This window comes from Sparus aurata, chromosome 6 (assembly GCF_900880675.1).
Source record: "Sparus aurata chromosome 6, fSpaAur1.1, whole genome shotgun sequence".
NCBI classification, from domain to species: domain Eukaryota; kingdom Metazoa; phylum Chordata; class Actinopteri; order Spariformes; family Sparidae; genus Sparus; species Sparus aurata.
Window position 1 is genome coordinate 30,445,061 of NC_044192.1, and position 21,466 is coordinate 30,466,526.

The 21,466-nt window shown below is 43.8% G+C and overlaps 1 protein-coding gene across 3 annotated transcripts in view; it reads right to left on the reverse strand.

Moving 5' to 3' along the window:
- Positions 1-4,446: 4,446 nt before the first annotated feature.
- LOC115583927 (semaphorin-3F-like) overlaps positions 4,447-21,466 on the reverse strand; it is a 68,351-nt gene continuing 51,331 nt past the window's right edge. For all 3 annotated transcript variants that reach the window (XM_030421182.1, XM_030421183.1, XM_030421180.1), the window contains 12 exons: positions 18,957-19,076; positions 18,573-18,712; positions 17,295-17,409; positions 10,983-11,052; positions 10,721-10,865; positions 10,273-10,495; positions 8,803-8,891; positions 8,565-8,606; positions 7,031-7,188; positions 6,234-6,316; positions 5,797-5,930; positions 4,447-4,947 (listed from right to left, as the gene is read on the reverse strand). In XM_030421182.1, the coding sequence (XP_030277042.1) occupies positions 4,498-4,947; positions 5,797-5,930; positions 6,234-6,316; positions 7,031-7,188; positions 8,565-8,606; positions 8,803-8,891; positions 10,273-10,495; positions 10,721-10,865; positions 10,983-11,052; positions 17,295-17,409; positions 18,573-18,712; positions 18,957-19,076 (1,769 nt within the window). In that variant the 3' untranslated portion in view covers positions 4,447-4,497. The remainder of the gene's footprint in view (positions 4,948-5,796; positions 5,931-6,233; positions 6,317-7,030; positions 7,189-8,564; positions 8,607-8,802; positions 8,892-10,272; positions 10,496-10,720; positions 10,866-10,982; positions 11,053-17,294; positions 17,410-18,572; positions 18,713-18,956; positions 19,077-21,466) is intronic.

Sequence of the window (21,466 nt, forward strand, 5' to 3'; positions counted from 1 at the left end):
GTACATCGTTGCACACTCAACGTTTTTGCTGTTATGAGGGCAACATCCGGGTCCTTTAGGTACACTTCTTTTCGCCGCGATCGATATCGGAACATCCTAAGTACTCAAACTAAGTATAGTAAGTACGGGAAGTATGGATATCGGAACACGGCACTGGTCTTTAGCTGAACCCTTTTGCCTGGAGTGTGATGGAGGTATAGACGTCTCACAACAATATTTAGACCTGTAATAAAAGGACACCTATGGGTGTTACTAATAGTAATGCAATGATATTAAAAGCCACTAAAGCCCCTAAATGACATCACAAAATGTCAGCCCGTCCTCACCTGAAAAACACCTGTATAGGCCACATCTGAACGAACCACATCATGTTTATTGTTATGCTGGCACCTCTAGTGGTAGTAGTTGTTACGATGGGAGAAAAAGAGGAAATCAGATGATGGAGCTACGACCCAAATCTGCACAAGGACAAGGATGGAGTGAATGTCTGATGGTTGGGCCAAACAAGCACTCAGGTTACCACTATTTATGTCTTGTGTGAGAACCAAAGTTGATGGTGAGTCCTTTTAAGGTACTCATTTTGAAGTAATACTTTTGTACTTACTATGTCACAATGTAACATATTTTTAATGTCACAAACATAGCTTACTTGTTGTTACCCAAAACTGTGACCTTTCTTTTGCTTTCTTTTTTTTTTTTAGGTATAACCAAGTATTTCTGTTAGCTAAACCTGACACAACATTTTTGCTAGCTAAAACTAGCCAAGTAAACCAAGTATTTTTGTGCGCTTAGCCTATTGTTTCGTTTTCTTCCGCTTTTTCCGTGAGGGTCGCGGGATGTTACTGCTTTTATCCCCCTTTTTCAAGGGGTCGCGGGATTACTGGGGCCAAATCCAGTGAACCCTATGGGCGAAGGCCAGTGTACACCCTGGATGAGTCGCCAGCTCATCGCAGGACCCTTACTGATGGAAGCCGCACAAGGTGCCAACTGCACATCAGGAGCAATTTTGGAGTTCAGTATCTTGCTCAAGGATACTTCGACATGCAGCTCAGTTCCGCCCCAGGGGAGCCAGGATTCAAACCAGTGACCTTCAAGTCTCTGATCCACCAGCTCTACCCACTGAGCTACAGCCGCCCAGCCTATTGTCATTTTTCAAACCTCAACTTAACAAACTGCAACTATTTTAGCACTGCTACAGTTTGCAGGTTATCTCCAGCCGTCATATGTTGTAGTATCTGTGTCAGTGTGGGGTTTAATTGAAGCGATTTGTCTCAGTTTATTGTAAAATAGACATGAGTGAGATTTGTATGTAAAAGCAGATTTAGTATGATCAATGCAGAGAAGTTTGTTTGGTCATGGCTTACTTTATCACTGCGCAGCTGAAAATGTGAGACATTGTGTTTGTAGTGATTTTTGCAAAAGCCTCTGGCCGACTTGTTGAGAAATTTGGATTGATTAACAACAAAATCAATCTCCCAGAGGTATTTTCTGATTAGCTAGCATTATTAAATGCTGGAAATCTGAATTAATGAACTTTTGAGCACTGATCGTGCTTTACATGAACATATTAATCGAAGGGGATTAGGAATTTGTATAATCAATTCCTCTGAGGCTCGGAGGTGAAGACACACTAATAACAGAGAGCAATCTCTTCCCGTGTCCTTTCATTGGAGGCGTTTTACCTCCCAATGGATTCATTTTAACACAAATGCAGTGTGTATGTTTTATACAAAGTGCATACATATCTCTTTAACAGGTACAACTTTATTCCAAGGATCCAGAGGGTTCTGGGCAGAACATGGAAAACATCCAGTATCAAGCCAATCACAATGAAGGGGGGGAGCATTCCATTCTTATAAAATATAGAGCTTTAATTTATTAGTCAGCAACAACAATGGAAAGGGAAGATAGAGTAATTTACACGAGTCATTACAATAACATCACCTCTGTGCATTTAGTTTTTTTCTCTTTTTTTTTCTCCATAAAGTCTGATGATGCAAAAATACAAAACAAACAGAAACACTCAAAAAACTACAGACACATTTTTTTAAAAATACCAACAAATTGTACAACCTTTTCTTTGCATTTTTTTTTTTTTTGCTGTATAACCCCTGGACTCATTTGAAGGAGACCACCAGAAGCTGCGATTGATTCTGGGAATGCAGACAGACATCCCACATTGAGGAGCAGATACAGATACCCCCCGTATGAATTATGGATGCATCTTCCCAGAGGCGTTCAACATGACTTTTACACAGCCTGAATGGACGATAGACAAGGTGTATTAATTGCCTGGAAATGTCAGAATGATATGAAAATTAATTTGCATCTCGTTCCAGATTTGTTTTTTTTGTTTTTTTGTATCCTGGTCATATATTTTTATACATGAAAACGCTGTTAATCATACTTCCTGGAGAAGTGTTTTTAATAGCACAGCGTACTCGGGGTGAGCATACAAATTCTAATCAATAGAACTATCACTCATATTTAATAACAGCTCGCTCATTAAATTCAACTCTTTGTCTATGTAACTAATATGCTGTTTTATACATTTTAGATGATACCATATTATGTGCTATCCAAACGCGTACTTGAGATGATTTCATTCAATACTCTGACGGAATCTACGTCAATGAAAAGATGCATCACACGCTTGACACAGGGAATATTTGAAATGAGTGCATCTTTAAAGCCTGTGTTTTCCACATCGTCCTGTACTGAGACCGCGCTGTACACCGCTCGAGATGAAAAACAGAAGGAAAAAAAAACAAAAAACGACCACACAGTTATCAGAATTACAGTACAAATACAGGTTCATGCACACAATGAAAGCCAGCTTCCCAATATTTTGGTTAGTGTCACAACATTGTTACAATGCTCTGTTGTGTATACGGGCAATTATTTTTTTTTTTCCACACATGAATGTCAAAGGAAGAAAGAACAAAAGATGTCTCGTGTGCTCAGAGCTAAAAACCTGCTGCCTGATCCGGGCACCTCTGTCATCTTAAATTGGATTCGTTCTTTTTTTAACTGAAGTGAGCTATAGCTTGCCCGAGTGTGCTTGTAGCATTTGGCCCCAGCCAATGTCCCTTGAAAGTAAAAGAATAATGCCCTTTGTGCAGAACCTTGACCCGATATTGCACCTCAATCTCTGTTCAAAGGATGTTTGCATTTGAAAAGAACCCAGCTATTATATTTAATATATAATAGATGTCATAAAAAAAAAAAAAAAAAAAAAAAAAAAAACTGATCTGTTGCTTGTTTCTTTAAACTCGAGTTCATGGCCAGAAGATCCGGAAGATGATTAGAGCCACATGTGAAAACTGTATGAGTTGTGAATTTAGAGTTTAAAATCAGAATTAGTTCAGACTTTTGTTTCAGAATTTCAGCTTCTTTCTCAGAAGTCCTAGTTTCTTTCTCAAATTCAGACTTTTTTTTTCTCAGAATGTGAGACGGTTGAATACAATACGTTGAGAACAACAAGTACAACATGGCCCGATGAGCTACAACGGCCCGTGATTAATTCTCATTCTCAGAATGAGAGACGTCCGAATTCTGACTTACAACTCATCACTCTGACATCGTCCTATCCCTCTGCCGTAAGGAGAAGCTTCAGGTTAGTCGCGGGTACAACTGGGAATTAAATTATCAACATTAGTAACTGGGCTGAAAAGTAGCAAAGATGCTGCATCATTTTACAATCAATCCTCCGGTCAGGAAGGACATAACAAACAAAACAAAGGTTCTTATCAAGAGGCCAGAGTAGACCGGCGAGAATATCTGACCAGTCATCTGAACATCTGGGTTCCCATGGAGAGGGACTTTTTTTTCCCCTCAATAATTAGGACCACGTGTCGATGGTCCCCTTGCAATATAAAGTCTCTGTCCGCATGCAGCCACAGGGAGGCTGCATCGCAGGCGTTCCTGGAGTGTCCAGAAATAAAAAGAGTCCTGGCATCGAGTCAAAGCAAGAAGCAAGAAAACAACAGAGATCCCGTCACCTCGTATCAACATCTCATCTCCTTGTCACAGAGAGCTTCCTGGAGCTCGCCTCAGACAGCTTACACGCCTGATAACACATTCCAAACAGTCGCCAAGGTCATATGATGCTGACAGATGAGTTTTGTAATGACAGTAACAGCAACAATAAAATTAACAACATCAATAATAACAATAATATTTGCCCCAAAGGTACCTATACACAAAGAGCATGTTTTTTTTTTCTATAAGTACAAAGAAATCCACAGAATGATACTATATACAACCTACAATAAATACTGTGTATCATATATCTTACTGTTTGAGAGGATGTATGTTGGGGTTTTTGTTTGTAAGCCTATCTTTTTTCTCAGTTTGCTCTTTTTTATCGGTTTGTGGATTTTTTTTTTTTCACGTCGCTACTCTCAATGAGTCTCTCCCAGTTTTCACGGGGTGGGGGTGGGGGTGGGGTGGGGTGGGAGGGTGGCTGAGGGTGTTTCCGACACAAAGCTGGGCTCCTCATGTCTCTACCTCCTCCTGCTCCTCGTTCTCCTCCCCCTCCCTGTGATGCCGGCGGTTGCGGGGCTTCTTCTGCTCTTTGAGCTCCTTCAGGTCTTTGGCCTTGAGGGCGCCCATCAGCGGGTCTCCGAACTGCCAGTAGTCCTGGCAGTACTGATTGATCAGGGTCATCTCCGGCTGGCTCAGGATGGTCAGCAGGTCCTTGTACTGGCCTGCGCTCGGGGTCCACTGGGTGCTGGAGTGGAGGGAAGACGGCACCAGCCCTCCCGCGCCCTCCACCAGCACGTTGTTGACGGCCCGGCTGGACAGAACCACCAGCTGCAGCTTGACCAGCGCGTGCTTGAAGTTCTTCTCCGTGGCCGTACACTGGTACATGCCAGAGTCAGATGGCTGCAGAGACCGCAGGAGGAGGCCTTGTTCTGTCTTCAGAATCCGACCATCGGAACGCATCTGCAGCGGCAGAAAAAAAAACAGCAGCTCATTAAACACCTGTGAAGTGACACCCTGTGGATGTTAAGCTACTATCTGTACCCGTTTGATTTACAAAACAGCTGTAATTGTTAGGGTTTATACTGCAAATGGTCAGGGCTGACACAGAGATTATCCAGACCACAGGCCACCGACAGATAAAGAAAAAAAAACCAATCAATTCAAACTCAATCAAACAGCGTCTCTCTTAACCCATCTGTACACCCACAGGATGGAATCTGATTACGGACGACAGCTTTTTAGCTCCGGATCCGATGAGCGAGGCATCAGCGAACCCGGTTCTGCTTGTGGGAACGGAGACCGTCCGACACAATAAAAAGGGAGGCAGCGATTCTACATAGCTCGATAATAAAACTGTCAGCAGTGCCTCGGGGTTATATATCATGGCGGAGAGTTTTTTTCACAGCTCCCCTTTGTGTGTCCTTCCCCCGGGTGCTGAGGACCGTCGGAGGTCTGTGTGAGAAATCAGGCCTCGCTCAATCAGAGCCTCGATCGCTTAATCGTGTTAGCAGATTATCGGAAAAGAATTACTCCGGGGTCATTTCTCAGATGTGTCAGACTGCATATAAAAAACAAACAAACATGTCTCTCCATGACAACGAAGAAACAACACGAAATGAAATACTGTAGTTGTGGAGTGACTTCCGCCCCCATATGGACATTTTTCACGTTCATCTGTGGAAATGCTCATCGTCAAAGGGAAGTTTTCGAGCCAATGCGAGACATCAGGAAGTTTAGCAAGGGGGGGGGGGATGTGTGTTTGGGTAGAGTAAGCAGCATCTCTGAGAAACACGGTGAGTGGCAGCTCACCTCTTTCCTGCGGTCGCTGTTATCTCTCTGCAGATGCCATTTAATGACAGCGTGCGGAGAGCGGGCCTGACACTCCAGGAAGGTGCTGCTTCCCTCCACCCCGTACTGCACCATCTCCAGAGTATTCTTATTGGCTGCGGGGCACAGAGAGAGAGGGATTTCCATGGCAACCAAAACACTCATTACCATGAACTCCTTACAACCAAAATCTCAGTTGTGGCAAATCAAAGACCTTTTTAGCGATACGGCTTTCACATATTACCATAAAGCTGCCGGAGTACAGTCATTACAGCCCATAACAATGACAACCGCGAGCTGTTTGGAGCGGCGGTAATGAGACGTGTCGTTATTCTCAACCTTCTGAGTTCATTAATAAACAAATGGAAGTAATGGAAGCAGAGGGGGAAACTCAGGAGGTTGTAGAACAGGAGTCTTACCGTTGGAGTTGAAGCCTCGGCACTGGCGGATGGGGTTCCCGTACTTGACGTCCTGCCTCCGGCTGCGTCTAAAGGGGTCAGACCAGTGTTGCCGGATAAGGAGAGAAAAGAGGCATAAAGCAACTGCAAGCCATTCAAAGCCATACAACAATACATGACGCTATTAAAGGTGCACTGTGTAGTTTTGGTGATGACATTTTCATCGGACGAGAAGGATCCTAAATAAATAAACAAACTCTCTTCACTTTCATGACTGAGTAAACAGACTGACCTTAAAGGACAACACAATTTCATACCCTTTACTTTGCTTTTATTTGGCGGACCCCGCCACCTTTCTAGCTTCAAACAAAACTTATTTTCCTCAGAGAACAGCTTGTTTATTCAGTTACAGACAAAATAAATATTTCCGAGTTGTGTTATTCCCCCCCATAATATTGTAAATTTGAATTTCTTCTCCAAATCTACGTCATGCCCCTTTAAAGTAACACATTTCTCAACACAACCCATCACATTATACGTATTAATATATCGCTGCATTACAGGGATGTTTATCAAAATCATTTGCTTTCTGCTTAAAGCTATAATACCATATGAATATGATTTATTAGTCGTCCGTTAACCACAGATAACCCAAAGACTATGACAAATATACTATTAAAACACATTACAAGGCCATTAAAACAGCCGTTCAGCCATCCAGGCGGCATGATTCGAGCATCACTCAGCACACCAAATCGAGTCAGTCGGTTAGTGACGAAGTTAGCATCGCTCATGCTAATACCGCTGTCGGCGCTCACCTCTTCTGCGAGGCGGAGTAACGGGAGCAGGACTTGCCGTCCCAGGCGCAGTAAGGGTCTCTGGCCAGGCAGCAGTCAGCACAAGCCTCGCCGTACACGTCGCACCGGTGGAGAGCCAACTGGGTGAGCCCTACTCCAGATGATACGTACAGCTGTTGCTGTGGAGCAGAAGAGGATGGAAAGTGGGGTTAGACACAGAGTTGGAGAGCAGTCTGACACTGAGAGTGAACGGACAGAGAACACAACCTGAAGTTGCACTGAGCGGAGTTAAACACATGGAGGGAAATATGGGTCATTATTGACATTCTTTGTATTCAATTTTGATTTGTACAATTTCATAAGCTTCTTTTCCAGTATATGCATGTTTTTAGGGTTAAACCATTCATAGCCCAATATATGCTCATTTCTGATCTAACAATACATCTGGAGTCAAGAAATCTGGTTGATCAAAGTCAGGTAGTAAAATTGTAGATATGAAATTCAGACCGGGACATCTGGGATACCAACGATGAGCAATCAAGCCTGAGCTCTTCAGTTAACTATCTGAATATTTGAAGCCTAAAATAATGATTAGCATTACGAGGCTAAGCCTAACCCTAAGACTCGAAGACTGTTTTTGGCCATTTTTTGCTTCCATACAAACATTCTACAAACCCAGATAGATGTAATGAGATATATGGAGAATCAAGTCCTGTGCCTAAACCAGCTCATCCTCAGCAGGGAAATGTCCAGAACCAGGTCTGTAGTACGACAACCATGACAACGACCTATTTACATGTGAGCTAAGAAGAACCTCATTTGATGTAGTATAAGAGCGACACAGGACCAACACAGGACTTTTTTGGTCTTTTGTGAAACCCAAAGTCAATGGTGAGTTATCTGAAGTGACGTGACATGCTTCCTTACGTCATGTACATAACAGAACTTAATGCGACTCATTAAATCAAACCTCAAATCATGATCTTTTTCTAAACCCAACCAAACTGCGACCGTTTCATGGCATCAACCATTCGACGACCTCCGTCTGGCATGCCTGTCGAAGGAGCTCTCCAGCTGTGATGTGTTGCTGGGAGTCTTTGGCCAAGGACCTATTCAGTCAGCTATGAGGACGTGTTGGCTGAAACAGCGGCAGCCTCTGGATGATCTGGGACGACATTGAGCTCATCCCTCTCAGGTTGCGATCATAATTTTATGATCAGCTGTTTGAAATCTGTCAGTCTGGCAGGCTGCGTGTAACACTAACTCTCTGTCTGAGGAATGATGTCATACATGTGTAGGAGAAGCCAAGTATTTTAATCACTTTGAAAGACAACACCGAACCTTTAGTGTCTTTTCCATAGTTCTTCCTCTACTCAGACTAGCCGCTGATCTATGAGTTACAGTGCGAAGGACCCCAACAGTGAAGCACAGCTGTATTCGTGCAGCTTGTAACCTTTCCAAATCGCATTAATGTCATTTCCTTTCACTGGAGGATGGTTTTTTTTCTCTTTACGTTAGCAAAGGTTAAGAAAATGTCTTGCGCAGGCATGCTTACTCTTTTGGATGAGATCTTCATTGTTGTAATCGGAGTGGGGACCTGGAAAGAGAAAAGAATTCACCGTGAGCACAGTGTGTTATCTTTATAGCAGATTCAAATGTGAGTACGCAGAAGGGAGCAAATTGGAGAACAAAAAGGGGATAAGAGAGGACAAGACAACAAAGGGAGGAGACAAAGCCGAGGACAAAGATGAGGGAGCAACGAATCAAGGAGAAAAATAGTGGATCGAGCTCACCTTGAAAACCTCCACCTCCTCCAGGACCAGCTCCTCCGTCTGCAGGTCATCTCTGGGCAGAACGATGACTTTCTGAACTGTTCCCTTGTCTGTGGACCACAACACACACCTGTCAGCCACGTACCTGCAACCTCACACCCCTGCGCCTGTCAACAGCCCCTTGGATTCCCATTTTATTCTCTCAGCGGCCTCCAACAAGGGCTAATCCTCGTATCAACAGGCTCCACTGTGCTCCTCAACCTCTGTTACGCAGCTTCTCCCCAGTTTAACCTTTACTCAATGACGTGGCGCTCTGTCCCACTTAGTGTACTCGCTGCCACCACCATGACAAACCTCTTCTGTCATCCTCCGCTCCATCGCTCCATTCTTACTTTGACCTATTCATCTGGATACCATAAGACCCTCCCTGGCCTTCCCTGGCATGTTTCATTTCTGTGAGCAGGATACCTGAGATTTATTATGACTCATTGGGACCCGGCGCGGGGCTGAATGGCCTCCTCTGACAGCGGCTGAAAGGACATACATTCCTCGGCAGTGGCCGCCATCGCACACAAACCCATCAGTCTCCTCCCCGTAACGCACACATGAACAAAGACGGCGTCATATGCAACATGTGAGGGCTGCATGCTGTGCTGTGGCCGTCATACTGAGGCCTTATTAAAGGCTGACAAACAGATTATCTCTCTTACACCAGTGGGCAAGATTAAGGTGATGGATATGCGAACTTTACCCCTCCTTCTCTTCCCCTTCATACCCCCCGTTTCTCTTCTCTCCCTCCTGCTGCTGATCCACCCCTGCCCTCCAGGTACAAATCTTGTCTTGTTTACTTCTTGTGAATGGAGTGAGGCGCAAACCCTTTGATTGGTTAAATTTCCACTCGAGCACAAAAGGCAAGAATGCTTTTCTCTTAATGATAAATGATTACAGGGGAGACAAGCCCTCCACTTACATGGGATTTATTTCCACGGGGGGATTTTGTCCTCCATTATTCAACTTCCCACTGACACTGTCATTCCACATTCAAAGGGTTCATGGGATCTCACCGACTTCGTGTTAAAAATAACCTTAAAGAGGCACTTTGTAGTTTTGGAGACGAAATTCGAACTGAGAATTTTAATGATTACAATATTAATGAGGTAAAAGTATGCAATCTTTTCCAAAACTGAATAAACGAGCTGTTGTTCAGAAGACACAAAGGTCCCCAGAACACTGTAAGAAAGTAGAAAAGGTGGCAGGGTCTGCCACATATAAACAGAGTAAAACAGTATGAAATTGTGTTGTTAAGGTTTGTTCATTGAATGTATTCAGTCACAAAAAAGCAGACTACTTAGAAGACTTATATAAAGAGTTTGAGATTGAGATTGTTTTCTTCCCCAAAACTATGTAGTGCACCTTTAAAAAGCTCCCATTACTTAAAAAATAACAATTTTTATTAACCTAAGTTGAATGTAAAGTCTATCAAACACTCACCAGTCCCTAAGAAGAGCACCTCATAGTTGCCGTCTGCAGCTGTCACCTGGTCCACAGTGATGGTGGTGAACTCATAGTCCACGTTGGTCCGAACCACCAGGGGGCGCTTGTGTACCGGGTACACGGCGTTGTACATGGCAGGGTGATTCCTCATGAAGTTAATCACTTCATCTGGGTAGTCCTTAGTGGACTTCATGTTGGGGGTGAACGTACCCCCAGGGCACTGAAAGAGAAAAATAAGCACTTACACTCTGGAAAAAAATGGACATAATGACATAAAAAAACATATTCAAGAGCCAGTTTTAAAGCAATATTATCATTTGGGTTATGCTGATGCCTGTATCTTGTTCAGATGGTTTCTATTTGAGGTTGAAGTCGGAGAGAAGTCGCTGTTATGCCAGCTCGCTGTGGGATTCCTGTGTGGAGACAGTGTGGATTTGAAACTCACCGTGCCGGGTCGAGGGTAGGGGATCTTCCCAGTGTAGGCCACCCACTGGTAATTGGGACCCTCCTTGTGGGCGAAGGGTCCGTTGAAGACCATGCGGATGTCGGCCATGGAGTAGACACAAACTGCTGAGCCTTTAAACACAGAGCTGTGATGAGAGGGAGAGATAGAAACGTCAGGGAAACGTATTACATTAAAAAAACAACTTGGACGGTTTATCTTATAACATGTTGTGCATATCCAGGGTGTGTTACATTGCACTGACCCAGAGACAGAGAAGACTCCATATATCACAGGGTTTTTTGTGTCCTGTGTCGGCTGTATGTAAACATCTCCTGCAAGAGAAAAGAGAAAATCACGTCAGTTCAAACAGAACGGCTGAGGGAAACATCACGCTCCGCCGCGCAAGCACTCCTCTTTACTAATATTTACACAACTTTCAGCTAATACAACCTCTCCTAGCCCGAGAGACCTTTAGGCTGGACATCCCTGGAAGGACTGACGCACTAACAAAGAAGCTGAACCTTCATTGTGGCTGAAAACACACGGAACACACCACTGGATCTGGATAATGAGCAGAGTGGGATTTTGTATTGTCTCTTTCCGCTTTCTTTGAGAGTCCTTATAATCCGTAAGTGGACCAAAGGAAGAAAGGTCAGGGGTTCATGTGAGAAGGCAGGCTACAGTAGGAGCCCTAAACCAGGCGCCGGCAAGTTGGAGTTCAAAGACCAAACAATGATACTCTCCAAACTGTGTCCATCTGACTGAGGTTTACAGCCACGCTAACCGCAACACTTATGACACTACGCAATATAATGATGTCCAAAATAAGACAATACCTAGTCTCCTATCAAGGTTAACAGTATAATATCTGTATATTGCTGTCCCTAGATTAATATGCTAGAGTAGCTAAATAAGCTCAATGGTCACAAAACATTAGTTAACAGTCTAATTGAAATGAGAAAACTTCCATCCAGACAGCCGCGCGGTCAAGATGGAAACAGTCGGTGTAAAACCACAGCAACAAGAAACTGAACAATGGCCCCAGGAAGGACACATAAGGTGAAGGTTTTATTGACAAGACGCACTGAAGCTGATCCTTGAGAGGCTTTATCACCTAACAATCCTAAACGAAGCGATTCAATCCGAGCGCCTGAGCGATGATATTTAACAGTAGAGCAGTAAAAACCAAACAGTCCGCCTCTCTGCAGTCTAGACTGGAACGACGTGATGGCTGAACCACCTGAGACTGCTCCTGACCGGACAGAAAATTTAAACACGATGTGAGATTCTCCTCTTCCTGCGTCCATGGCTCACGTCTTTCACTTGGAGAGAAAGGAAATATCTCTTCTCTCCCCCAGGAGAAGAGCATCATATACTCTCAGGCCAATTGTGGAGGTCTCTAAATCACGAGCTCTCACGCTGTACTCCGTCCAACAGGGCTCTGACATCGGACACCGCCTGATTTAGATGATCCTTTTGTTAATACCGAGGTAAGGCCCACAGCAACAAATAAAGAGGGGCTAAACATGTGATGGGTGATAAGTCTCGCTGTTCTGTACCTGACCTAAATACTAGTCCCAGGAGGCATGTCCGCTGCCAACAATAGGACGAGGGCCTTCGGCACAAAATGGAGAATGTGCTCCCGATCTATTCGTGCCGGGGGATGACCGCAGAGGGAAGGCGTGATTGGCGAAAGACGGAGGGATCAAGCAAAATATACGACTATTAGAGAGTCAGAAAGTGTGGAAACAGAAGGAGAACCGATCGATGTAGTAAAAAAAATAAAAATAAAGTAGACAAATTCAGATTTATGCGCTTGTAGTCCATATAGACCAGCATGAGAAATTGGCTGTCAGGCTGTAGAATGATACATGGAGGGGCATTGTGTTTGAATCTGAACTGCTGACATGAGAGCGTCTGTACGCTAAGACTTCCTCTGGGGACCGTCTGCAGCCATACGTGAGCTCATTCCTCGAGAAAAAGGATAACACTGAGAGATAGCCGGCACATTGTGCTTATTTCTCAGCAGCTAAAATTCCCAAAAGTCACACCCATACACACACACACACACACACACACACACATACACACCCCACCAAGCCATCTTCCACAGCTGCCCCAGCCAGAGCAGTAGAAAGTTAGCATGGACGCAGCACGACGGGCTGCCACGGGTGTCACACAACAGATGAGCCTCGTCATGACATACAGCTGCCGTACTGCAGAAGCGGGCGATTTGCACGCAGGAGCAGGCAAGTGTGAGTACACGCAGACAAGATAACGCTCAGGCCAAGATAGAGCTATCGCGGATGGTCGCTAAAAAACAGATCAAGGCTTCGGGAAAACATGGGAAGGAAAAAAAAGCTTTGCGATTTGCAATAAAAGCCGTCCTGACAGGGCACTGATGACTTAGCTCCAGGGGAACTCGTGTGTTGATAACAGCAAGGAAAGGATCCAGTTTCCACAACCGTTTCCTATGTTAGTATGGCAATAAAATCTCTGTCGCCATATATATCATTTCCTGGAAAAAAATAATTTTCTGCTTGATCAGTTTATAAAAATATGCCGTCTGTTCCTCTTAGTTTCTGTCCTTTTTGTCTCTCCCTCTCTGCCGTTTCATCTCTCCAGCTTTTGATATTAAACTTGTTTTTAAAGTGTTCTACATCTAAGATGCAGGAGAGTCTTTCTATTTTTAATGTTATTGAGTAACAGCGCATCCCAACGCTGTGTTTTAAATCAATGCGGGTCATTTAGGTACAAGTTGTCAGGTAGAGCCAATAAGTGCAACATATTCCAACTGTAAAAACTCCCCAGGTCTCAGCTGTGCCATAATGCTTTTTCTGCACAAGACCACAGCAGCAGGAAAACAGCTGGTCCAGACATTTCCACAAACTCCTCAGTAATGACTTGTGGAGTCGCTTTTTATTAAAACTCTTCAAGAAAAAAGAGGGGAAGATTAAAAATCTTCACACTAGAACAAGACCGAGTGAGCTTTCCCAACGTGTCCTGGCATGAAACAACCTCCAGCTCTGCTGTGTAATGAATCTGCAGCCTCATTATACCACATGCCGTATGTAGGTACACGTTTAAAGAAGTAGTTCAACATTATGGGAAATATGCTTGTTTGTTTTCTTGCCAAGATTTTGATCAGAAAACGAGTCTTGAATCTATATTGTAAATATTAAGCTACAGCCAGAGGCCATTTAGAGTAGCATAGATATTGGAGACAGAAGGTAAATAGGTAGCCTGCTGGAGCTCTGTCCAAAGGTGAATAGGTCACCTTCCAGCACCTTTAAAGGTCCTGTGTGTAGGATATCAGGGGACTTTTATTGGCAGAAATGTATTATAATATTCATTATTATGAAGTGTTTTTACTGGTGTGAAGTTACCTGAAACTAAGAATGATTGTTAGATTGTGTCTTTTATATTCACAAAGGAAGGGGGGGGGGGGGGGGGGCCTCTGCCACAGAGGCCGCCATGTTGCACTGCCATGTTTCTACAGAAGCCTAGAGTGGACAAACCAAACAAAAGCTCTGAAGAGGAACTTTCTTGTTTTTCACCCACTGAGGTGAGGGGTATACAGGGCCGGATTAAATGGACAGATTACTCTAGGTGGACCTTTTTCAGGGTCCCACTATATGGACATTTTGATATTTGGTAAACAGATAGAATTACCTAACTGCCACATGGTTATTATTATAGTCATTACTTTATTTATGTATATATTTTTGTTAATCTATTACTATTTCGGTAGTTTAGATGCAATTGGTAAGTAGTATATGAAAAGTAAATCCACCCTTGCTCCCTAGTAGCAATAAGGCCAGAGACATTTATGCCTAAGTCCTGCCTAGTCTGTAAACAAAGCACTAGATGCAACTAAATCCTACACACTAGACCTTTAAAGTGAAGGACGTTCTGGAGTCTCCATTAGTTCAGATTGATTAGACAAACTTTGTCATTATTATTACACAAATAGACCGTATGTATGTAACATGTTAATCAGCTTGAGTAAGCTTCTGACACACTGGTAGGCTGATTTTGATACTTTGGTTGTAGCCAAGTTAGCTGTTTCTCCAATCTATATGCTGTCACCTGGCTGTCGCTTCATATTGAACATCAGTGGTATCAATCCAGCTCTCAGACACAATGAGACATTTCTGAAAATGCCCACCTGTTCCTTTAATTACCTACATGTGCGTTCAGTGTGCAACCGGTAAAGACCAATTGGCCCTTGTGAGATCAGGAAAATTCCACTTTCCTCTGTAAAGACAAACTCTGGCAAGACAGCTTCATAAACATTCAAACTGGACAGTAAACGTGAAGCCATTAGCATGAAACTCAATCAGGTCCAATTTACTGTCCCCTCCAGGAGTCCTTGGCAGGGACGGCTGTCCTGCAAACTGACGTGCAGTCTTTCCTTCTCTGTGGGCATGTCTACCCTGGCGCTCCTCTTCTCTTCTTATTTAAGCAATATATTTAAAAACCAATCATCAGACACTAACGACTGTCTAACTCCCTCACAGAACCACTGACCACTAAAGGCAGTACCCTCATTCACAGAACAGCTTTGGGTAAAGTGGCTGCACACACGAAAAGGCCAGAGAGTTTTCAAGTGTGTGCGGCTTTTTTAAGTTGTGCAAAGAGGGATAAAATAAATGTCACCTGTAACAACATGGCAGTGCTTTTAGGACTGCAGGCAGGTCGAGATAAAAGCAAAGAATGTGTCAGCCGGATAAAGAGACAAACGACTGCCCTCGGATTCAACAGGCACGGCACTTGTCATTCTTGAGATTAGTTCAAGAGCAACAGTAGCCCCATGCATCAGTCCCCTATCACTCTTTGGCTCTATTTTAAACCTGTGAGACCGAAAGAGAAAGAGTTTCCCCCGGAGAGGCTAACGGTCTCACAGTCACAGACATTCCTGCTCAGAGATCGAATCAGGCCACCTCCTTACAGGCACAAAATAACAGACACTTTTGTTTAAGCCATCCTGAGAGAAAATGACAACAACAGTGGTGGGAGTGTGTGTGTCATTCCCATTACAGTGCGCTATATGGACCATATGATGGGAGTGGGCTGCCATATGGGCCAGTGACTGAGGTCTGGAGTGTGTTTGCACAAGTTGACTGTTGGCAGGTGCTGCAGCGGACTGTTCTCTACTTAATATTTCAGACGTGATCATACATGACAGGAACCTGAAAATGAATATGTCTGAAATAAATCCAGCCATGTCCTTTTTGTCCTTTTCCTTCGCCATTTGATACCGACTGTCAAAATGATTAACTGCGCAGAGAAAAGATTTAGTTTCTTTTTAAAAAAAAAAGCTGTGGGTAACAAAAGTTTTTCGGCTTATATAAAAACTTACAGGATTACTTACTTAGAGGATCTTTTGGAGATATTGACATTGACACAGATCATCGCTACTTCATGTCACAAAGATTTCCTTTGCCATTTCCTCTCATGATATCTTTTAATCTAAATACGTTTATCGATTTATGTGTTTTACCAGCAAAAGAGGTAACCATTATCTAGCTGCAGCTTCTGTTATGTGAGAATTGGATTCTTTTCTTTGCCGTATGTAATAGTAAACTTAATATATTTTCGTTTGGGGGCTGGCAAATAGTAATGTTCTCTTTTGTAATTAATTTGGATCTCACAGCTCAAATAATCACTCAATTAAAAGGTATATAAATACTGTGAAAATATATAAACGCTGAGCTGAGCTGAGCTGAGCTGAGCTGAGGTCGCTGCCTTCTCAGGCCTGTGACAGCTGACCATTCAGAGCAGGTTGAGCTTTTCGGGGCACAGTGGCCATTAAAGAGACAGGCACTTAAAAGAGCTTTAAGACAGAGGGTGAACAGAGGTGCTGCAGCAATGAACAGTATGAGTAAAAATGTTGTTGTTTTTTCATCCTTATGTGTAAGATTATAAATATGTAAGAATTTATGTTCAAAAATCTACTAACTGAACAGAATGTGGAGGAATAACTGGGTTGATGTTTGGTCAAAGACATTTCTATTTGTGCAGAGGAGATATCTGCTAAAGTTAGCATGCTAACCAGCTAGCGCCAATCCTGTAAACCTTTTTCTCCAAGCAGTCCAAAGCTCCTGTGCAGCAGCCCAGCTAGCTGCATGGCTAACTGAGCTAACAAGCTAACAGTGGCTTCAGTCTTCGATGTATAAAAAGGATGCAGTTAGCAGTTAAACTGGTGATAAGCTGCTCCTACTTTGGGTTTATGAACAGCAGGTGTCCAATTCTTAAATAATGCACCTTTAAAGCAGTCAAAACAATGAAAATAAGCTAAACATGGGACCACTAATATGAAAAAAGAATCTATAATAATCGTAAATTGCCTCCCAAGGTGTGTAGGATGTAATCTGGCACAAGACCAGTGAAGCACCACCTACATAAAAATCAGAGGAAGAGACATGGCTGACATCGCTGACAGCATGTTTGATTGAAAGGAAGTCTAGACACCACCCCCACCCCCAGCCCCACCATGTAACCTGCAGATTACCACTCCAACTGAACACAGCGAAAGAGAGCCGCAGCATAATCTCAGGGTCGTTGTACTCACGGAGCTCATCAAAGTGCGTCTCCATGCCGTCGGCCCCCGGCACCGAGCAGATGAGCCTGGCCTTCAGGAAGGTGCTCCACTTGTTCACCAGACAGCAGTGGCCTCCGTCATCGTTCTGTATATGAGAGGGCGGAGACACAGTCAGGAGCAGTTTCTCCATCACTCAAACTCACATCCTCCTCTGTCGCCCCACTGAAAACAAACCCAGGTGGAGCCACCCACACACACTATACAGTGCATGTTGGTTTGCAAAGCCAGGAAGCTAAAAGGATGGAGGGTGGGGGGGGGGGCTGAGATGGTAAACACCGTCTCCTCCTATTTAGACTCTTCCATCTGTGGTGGAGCGAGGCCAGAATCTCTCCCAGTAAGAAAGAGCTGAGACCAGTATGTGCTTTAGAGTCCCTTTCCATAATCAGAGAAGATGTCGCCCTTCAGCGAAGAAGCAAGAATATCTTAATATTTCATTCAGAACTGTGGTTGTGTGCTTCAAATTCCTCACAGGCTTCTGTCGAAACATTTTCATAATTTCCAGCGTAATCACAGGTGAGTGTATTTATGGCGGTGTGCAGCGTGCAGAGAATGGCGGTAAGAGCGTCCAGATGTGTGTCCAAGTAAGAATGGCAGGACAGGGTCTCTGGAGGCCGCGGCGGAGCCCACTGAGACGGAGATGAGTGTTTGTGTGCCGGGTCAGCGCCTGACCCCCTCAAATAAATACAACGGCGAACAGCTGAGGCGCCGAGCACACGTAGGCCACATTTTCTCACTCATACCCGTGCTCGGACACCCGCTGAGGTGCTCAAACGTGCACGCAAGGCCATTAGGGACGCATACACTCGCACCCACACCGTATAAACACTATAAGGTGGGCAATAGGCCTTCCAGAGACATTTGTTGTTATTTGTTGTCGTTTGTGTTTCTAGGACACGGGATTTCGTGGAGGAGGGAATCAAGAGTATTTTTTTTTTCTAAAGGCCTCCATGTACACTTAGAGCCTCAAGTGTTTCAGGACTACCAGGGAGAAGAGGTCAGGGGATCACAGGGTCGGAGGTTAGGGGGCAATCTCACAGACAGAGGGATGCATTGTAGACAGGAAGGTTAAAGACACATGTGGATTCCAGCACATCAGCGTTGGCCAAACACTGATCCGGCGCCCGTAAACATTCAAACACAGCGGGCGACTCGCCTCGGGAGTCTCCGGCCTGTTTTTCATATCGATGCAGGCTTTCTTTTCATTATGTTTACGCCACAAAACAAACACGCCTCGCGCTGTGTACACACCAGGCAGATGCGTCCTATGCGCGACTGGGTCACAGGAGTCTGGCCCATCTCTGAGGACTTCTCCCGGAAGAAGAAGTACAGCTTGTCGTCGTTCCTCTCGGCGCTGTCCGGGATGAGGTGCACATGGATGAAAGAGGGATCTGTGGGGAGAAGAAGAGGTGGTAAGTTTGTGAAAACATCTGGCCTGAAATCTTTTATAAACTGTTAGCATTTCCTGTTTATCGCGTCTTATGAGGGATTCTAAACATATGCGGACACCGGAGTCTTTACATTTCAGCGACACATCTGAAGTCCTGTTTCGTATATTGAAAAATTCCTGCAGGGGGGCCGCACAGGCCGGATGAAAGCCATACGAATCATTTATACGCTAAATAAGACAGTTACCATTCAACCATCTGGAGTTGTACTGATCTGTTCGCATGGCCGTCTTTGTCCCCAGAGTACGGAAAATGGCAGAGTCTGTTCCCATAAAGTCAACATAGACCCCAGCATACAGTTCACCATCTGAGAAAGAGAGAAAACAGTTCAGTTGGGTGAAATTCCTCGACTCTGACATTATTCCAGCACCACCCTTGGCTCAAAATACCAAAGGCTTTTATTTCAAAGTGTATATTTAGAGCCCAACATCTCAATAATATCTCAATATTCTAAAGTCTTCATCTTCACATTTGCCCTCATTTATAGGATGATTGATGAGAGGCGCAGAGCGGGATAACACTTCATTTCAAGGGGCCCATATAACTGATAATGTGACTATTTAATGTACTATATAAGCCTGATTTGTTATTAATTACAGGGAATGCTAACAGCATTTAACACAGACTTATTTAAGCCCCACCCCCATATGGCCTGCAAACCTTACATTTTTGCATGGTATTTAAGCTAAGATGTGTCATTTTGAAAACAATCACATTCAATCGTACAAAGGGGTAAAATAAGAGCCTTCTTATTTTAAGTTGACTACCATGGATCTCGTTTCTGCTGAAATAACAACTGCCACAAGAGGCCTAGCACTTATATAAGTTTGTTGTATCATGGGAGCTACTGTCCTGGTTGTTGACCACACAGCAAATGACAAAGGAAAACCATTCCCGATCACAAATGAGCAATACAAACAAGGTTTACGACGGACTAGCTAGCTAATTCTGGCTAGTTTAGCGACTTCCTTCCTCACTCTGAGGCATTTTGCCCCTGAAGTAGAGGGGGAAAAGGAGATGCCCTTTACTGTGGGAAATGATGCTACCATGGTTGCTACTGTAGGTAGTAAGCTAGTTAGCCGGACACGCTAACAGTTGCATCTTACATTAAAGCTGATAAAGACCGTCCAAAGCTTTTCCAAAGTTTTGATTTTTAATTTGTTGTGTAGTACTTGCGCACAGAATAACATTTTACAAATATAAACAAATGCATTTTCAAAAAATAAAGTTGAGCTTTAGGTAAAATTGATCTCTATTAGTTACTATGTTATTAGTTAGTTTAATTTTTAGGACTTTCCTTGGGATATTATCGACTGCTTATAAAACCCTACCGCCTACTGAGCCACTGTAACATTTCCCAGCTGTTTTTGTAGTTCTCTCTCTAAAAACGTAAAATATATGTATTGGAGTTTTCTTTGTGATGCGTATCAATTTAAATTCTTCTTTCCACAAAACCAGCGTGAAATTACAGGACGCGTAAAATGAATTGTTACCGAAAAAACAAGGCCTCAAACTTCCTGAAACAGCCTTCACACGCACTCAGTAAAGACATAAAATATGAGCACATCCATGTGTGCAGCCTGACAAATGTATACAGCAGCCTTGTTAAGCCCCAGGAAGGCAAGGTGTTGGTTCTCCAGCTGCTACGAGGGCCCCACTGGAGAGCAGGTGTGACTGTCAGAGCTCCCAGAGATGGAGTGAGGAGACAGCAGGAGGTGGAGCAGAGGAAACAAGAAACACTGTCCGACCACCATTATATTCAAATGTCATGGTCCTGGGCAGCACTATATGGAGATTGATGTTGCATCATTAAAACGTCCACGGATGATGAGAAGTCTAATGTGGTGGAGAGCTGAGCAGTCGGTGGTCAACGGTGAATCTATTGTTGTTGTACAAGATTCTTAATCCTTATCCACACTCACTACGGTGTCCCTTGAATGATGCTAACTGGTGGGAGTGGGAGGTAAATCCATCTTGGATGACAGCACTGGTTCCATACTGGTCAGCTGGCACTGCGCTAATGTGGGAAAGCAGTGGCGGTGATTTACACCCGCTGTCTCACCACACAGAGGGAAGATCGCCTTTCACTGGTGGCAACTGTGTGGTCTGGACCTGACTAAGTGACCTTGGGCAGAGGGACAGGGGACACTGCCTTTGTGAATGCTACAACAGATGATAAGTGTAAATGTAAGTTATTATGATATGATGGATATTATGTCCTCACTGAAATAAACTGCCTAATTAAATTTTGTATATTTTGGTACAATGACATTCCTTTCCATTATAAACCACGTTATAAGTGTCTTAGTAAGCTATTAGGCCTTTATAAGTCTCCAGAACAGGTTCCTTGGCACTGATTCTCCAGATGGACCTCTATTGGAGGGTGAATGCCGTCGCACATGATGATCCCAACTGTCCCATACGTGTCTATTGGGTTAAAATTGGCTAACTGCAAAGGCAGCAGCTTATAATTATCTGGGTTTATTGTTTGGCTGCAACCTCTAGTGGCCATAGTCATTTTGAGGGGAGCTAAGGAGGAAATCAGGTGAAATAAAGAATGACAAAATCCAGACCAGGCGGATAGGGCTGGGAAAACCAAGCACATTGTATTTCTTCAGTCCCTTACTTACTTTAACCCAAACCTTGATCTTTTCCTTGACCTATCCAACAAGTTTTTGTCCCTAAACCTTATTAAAA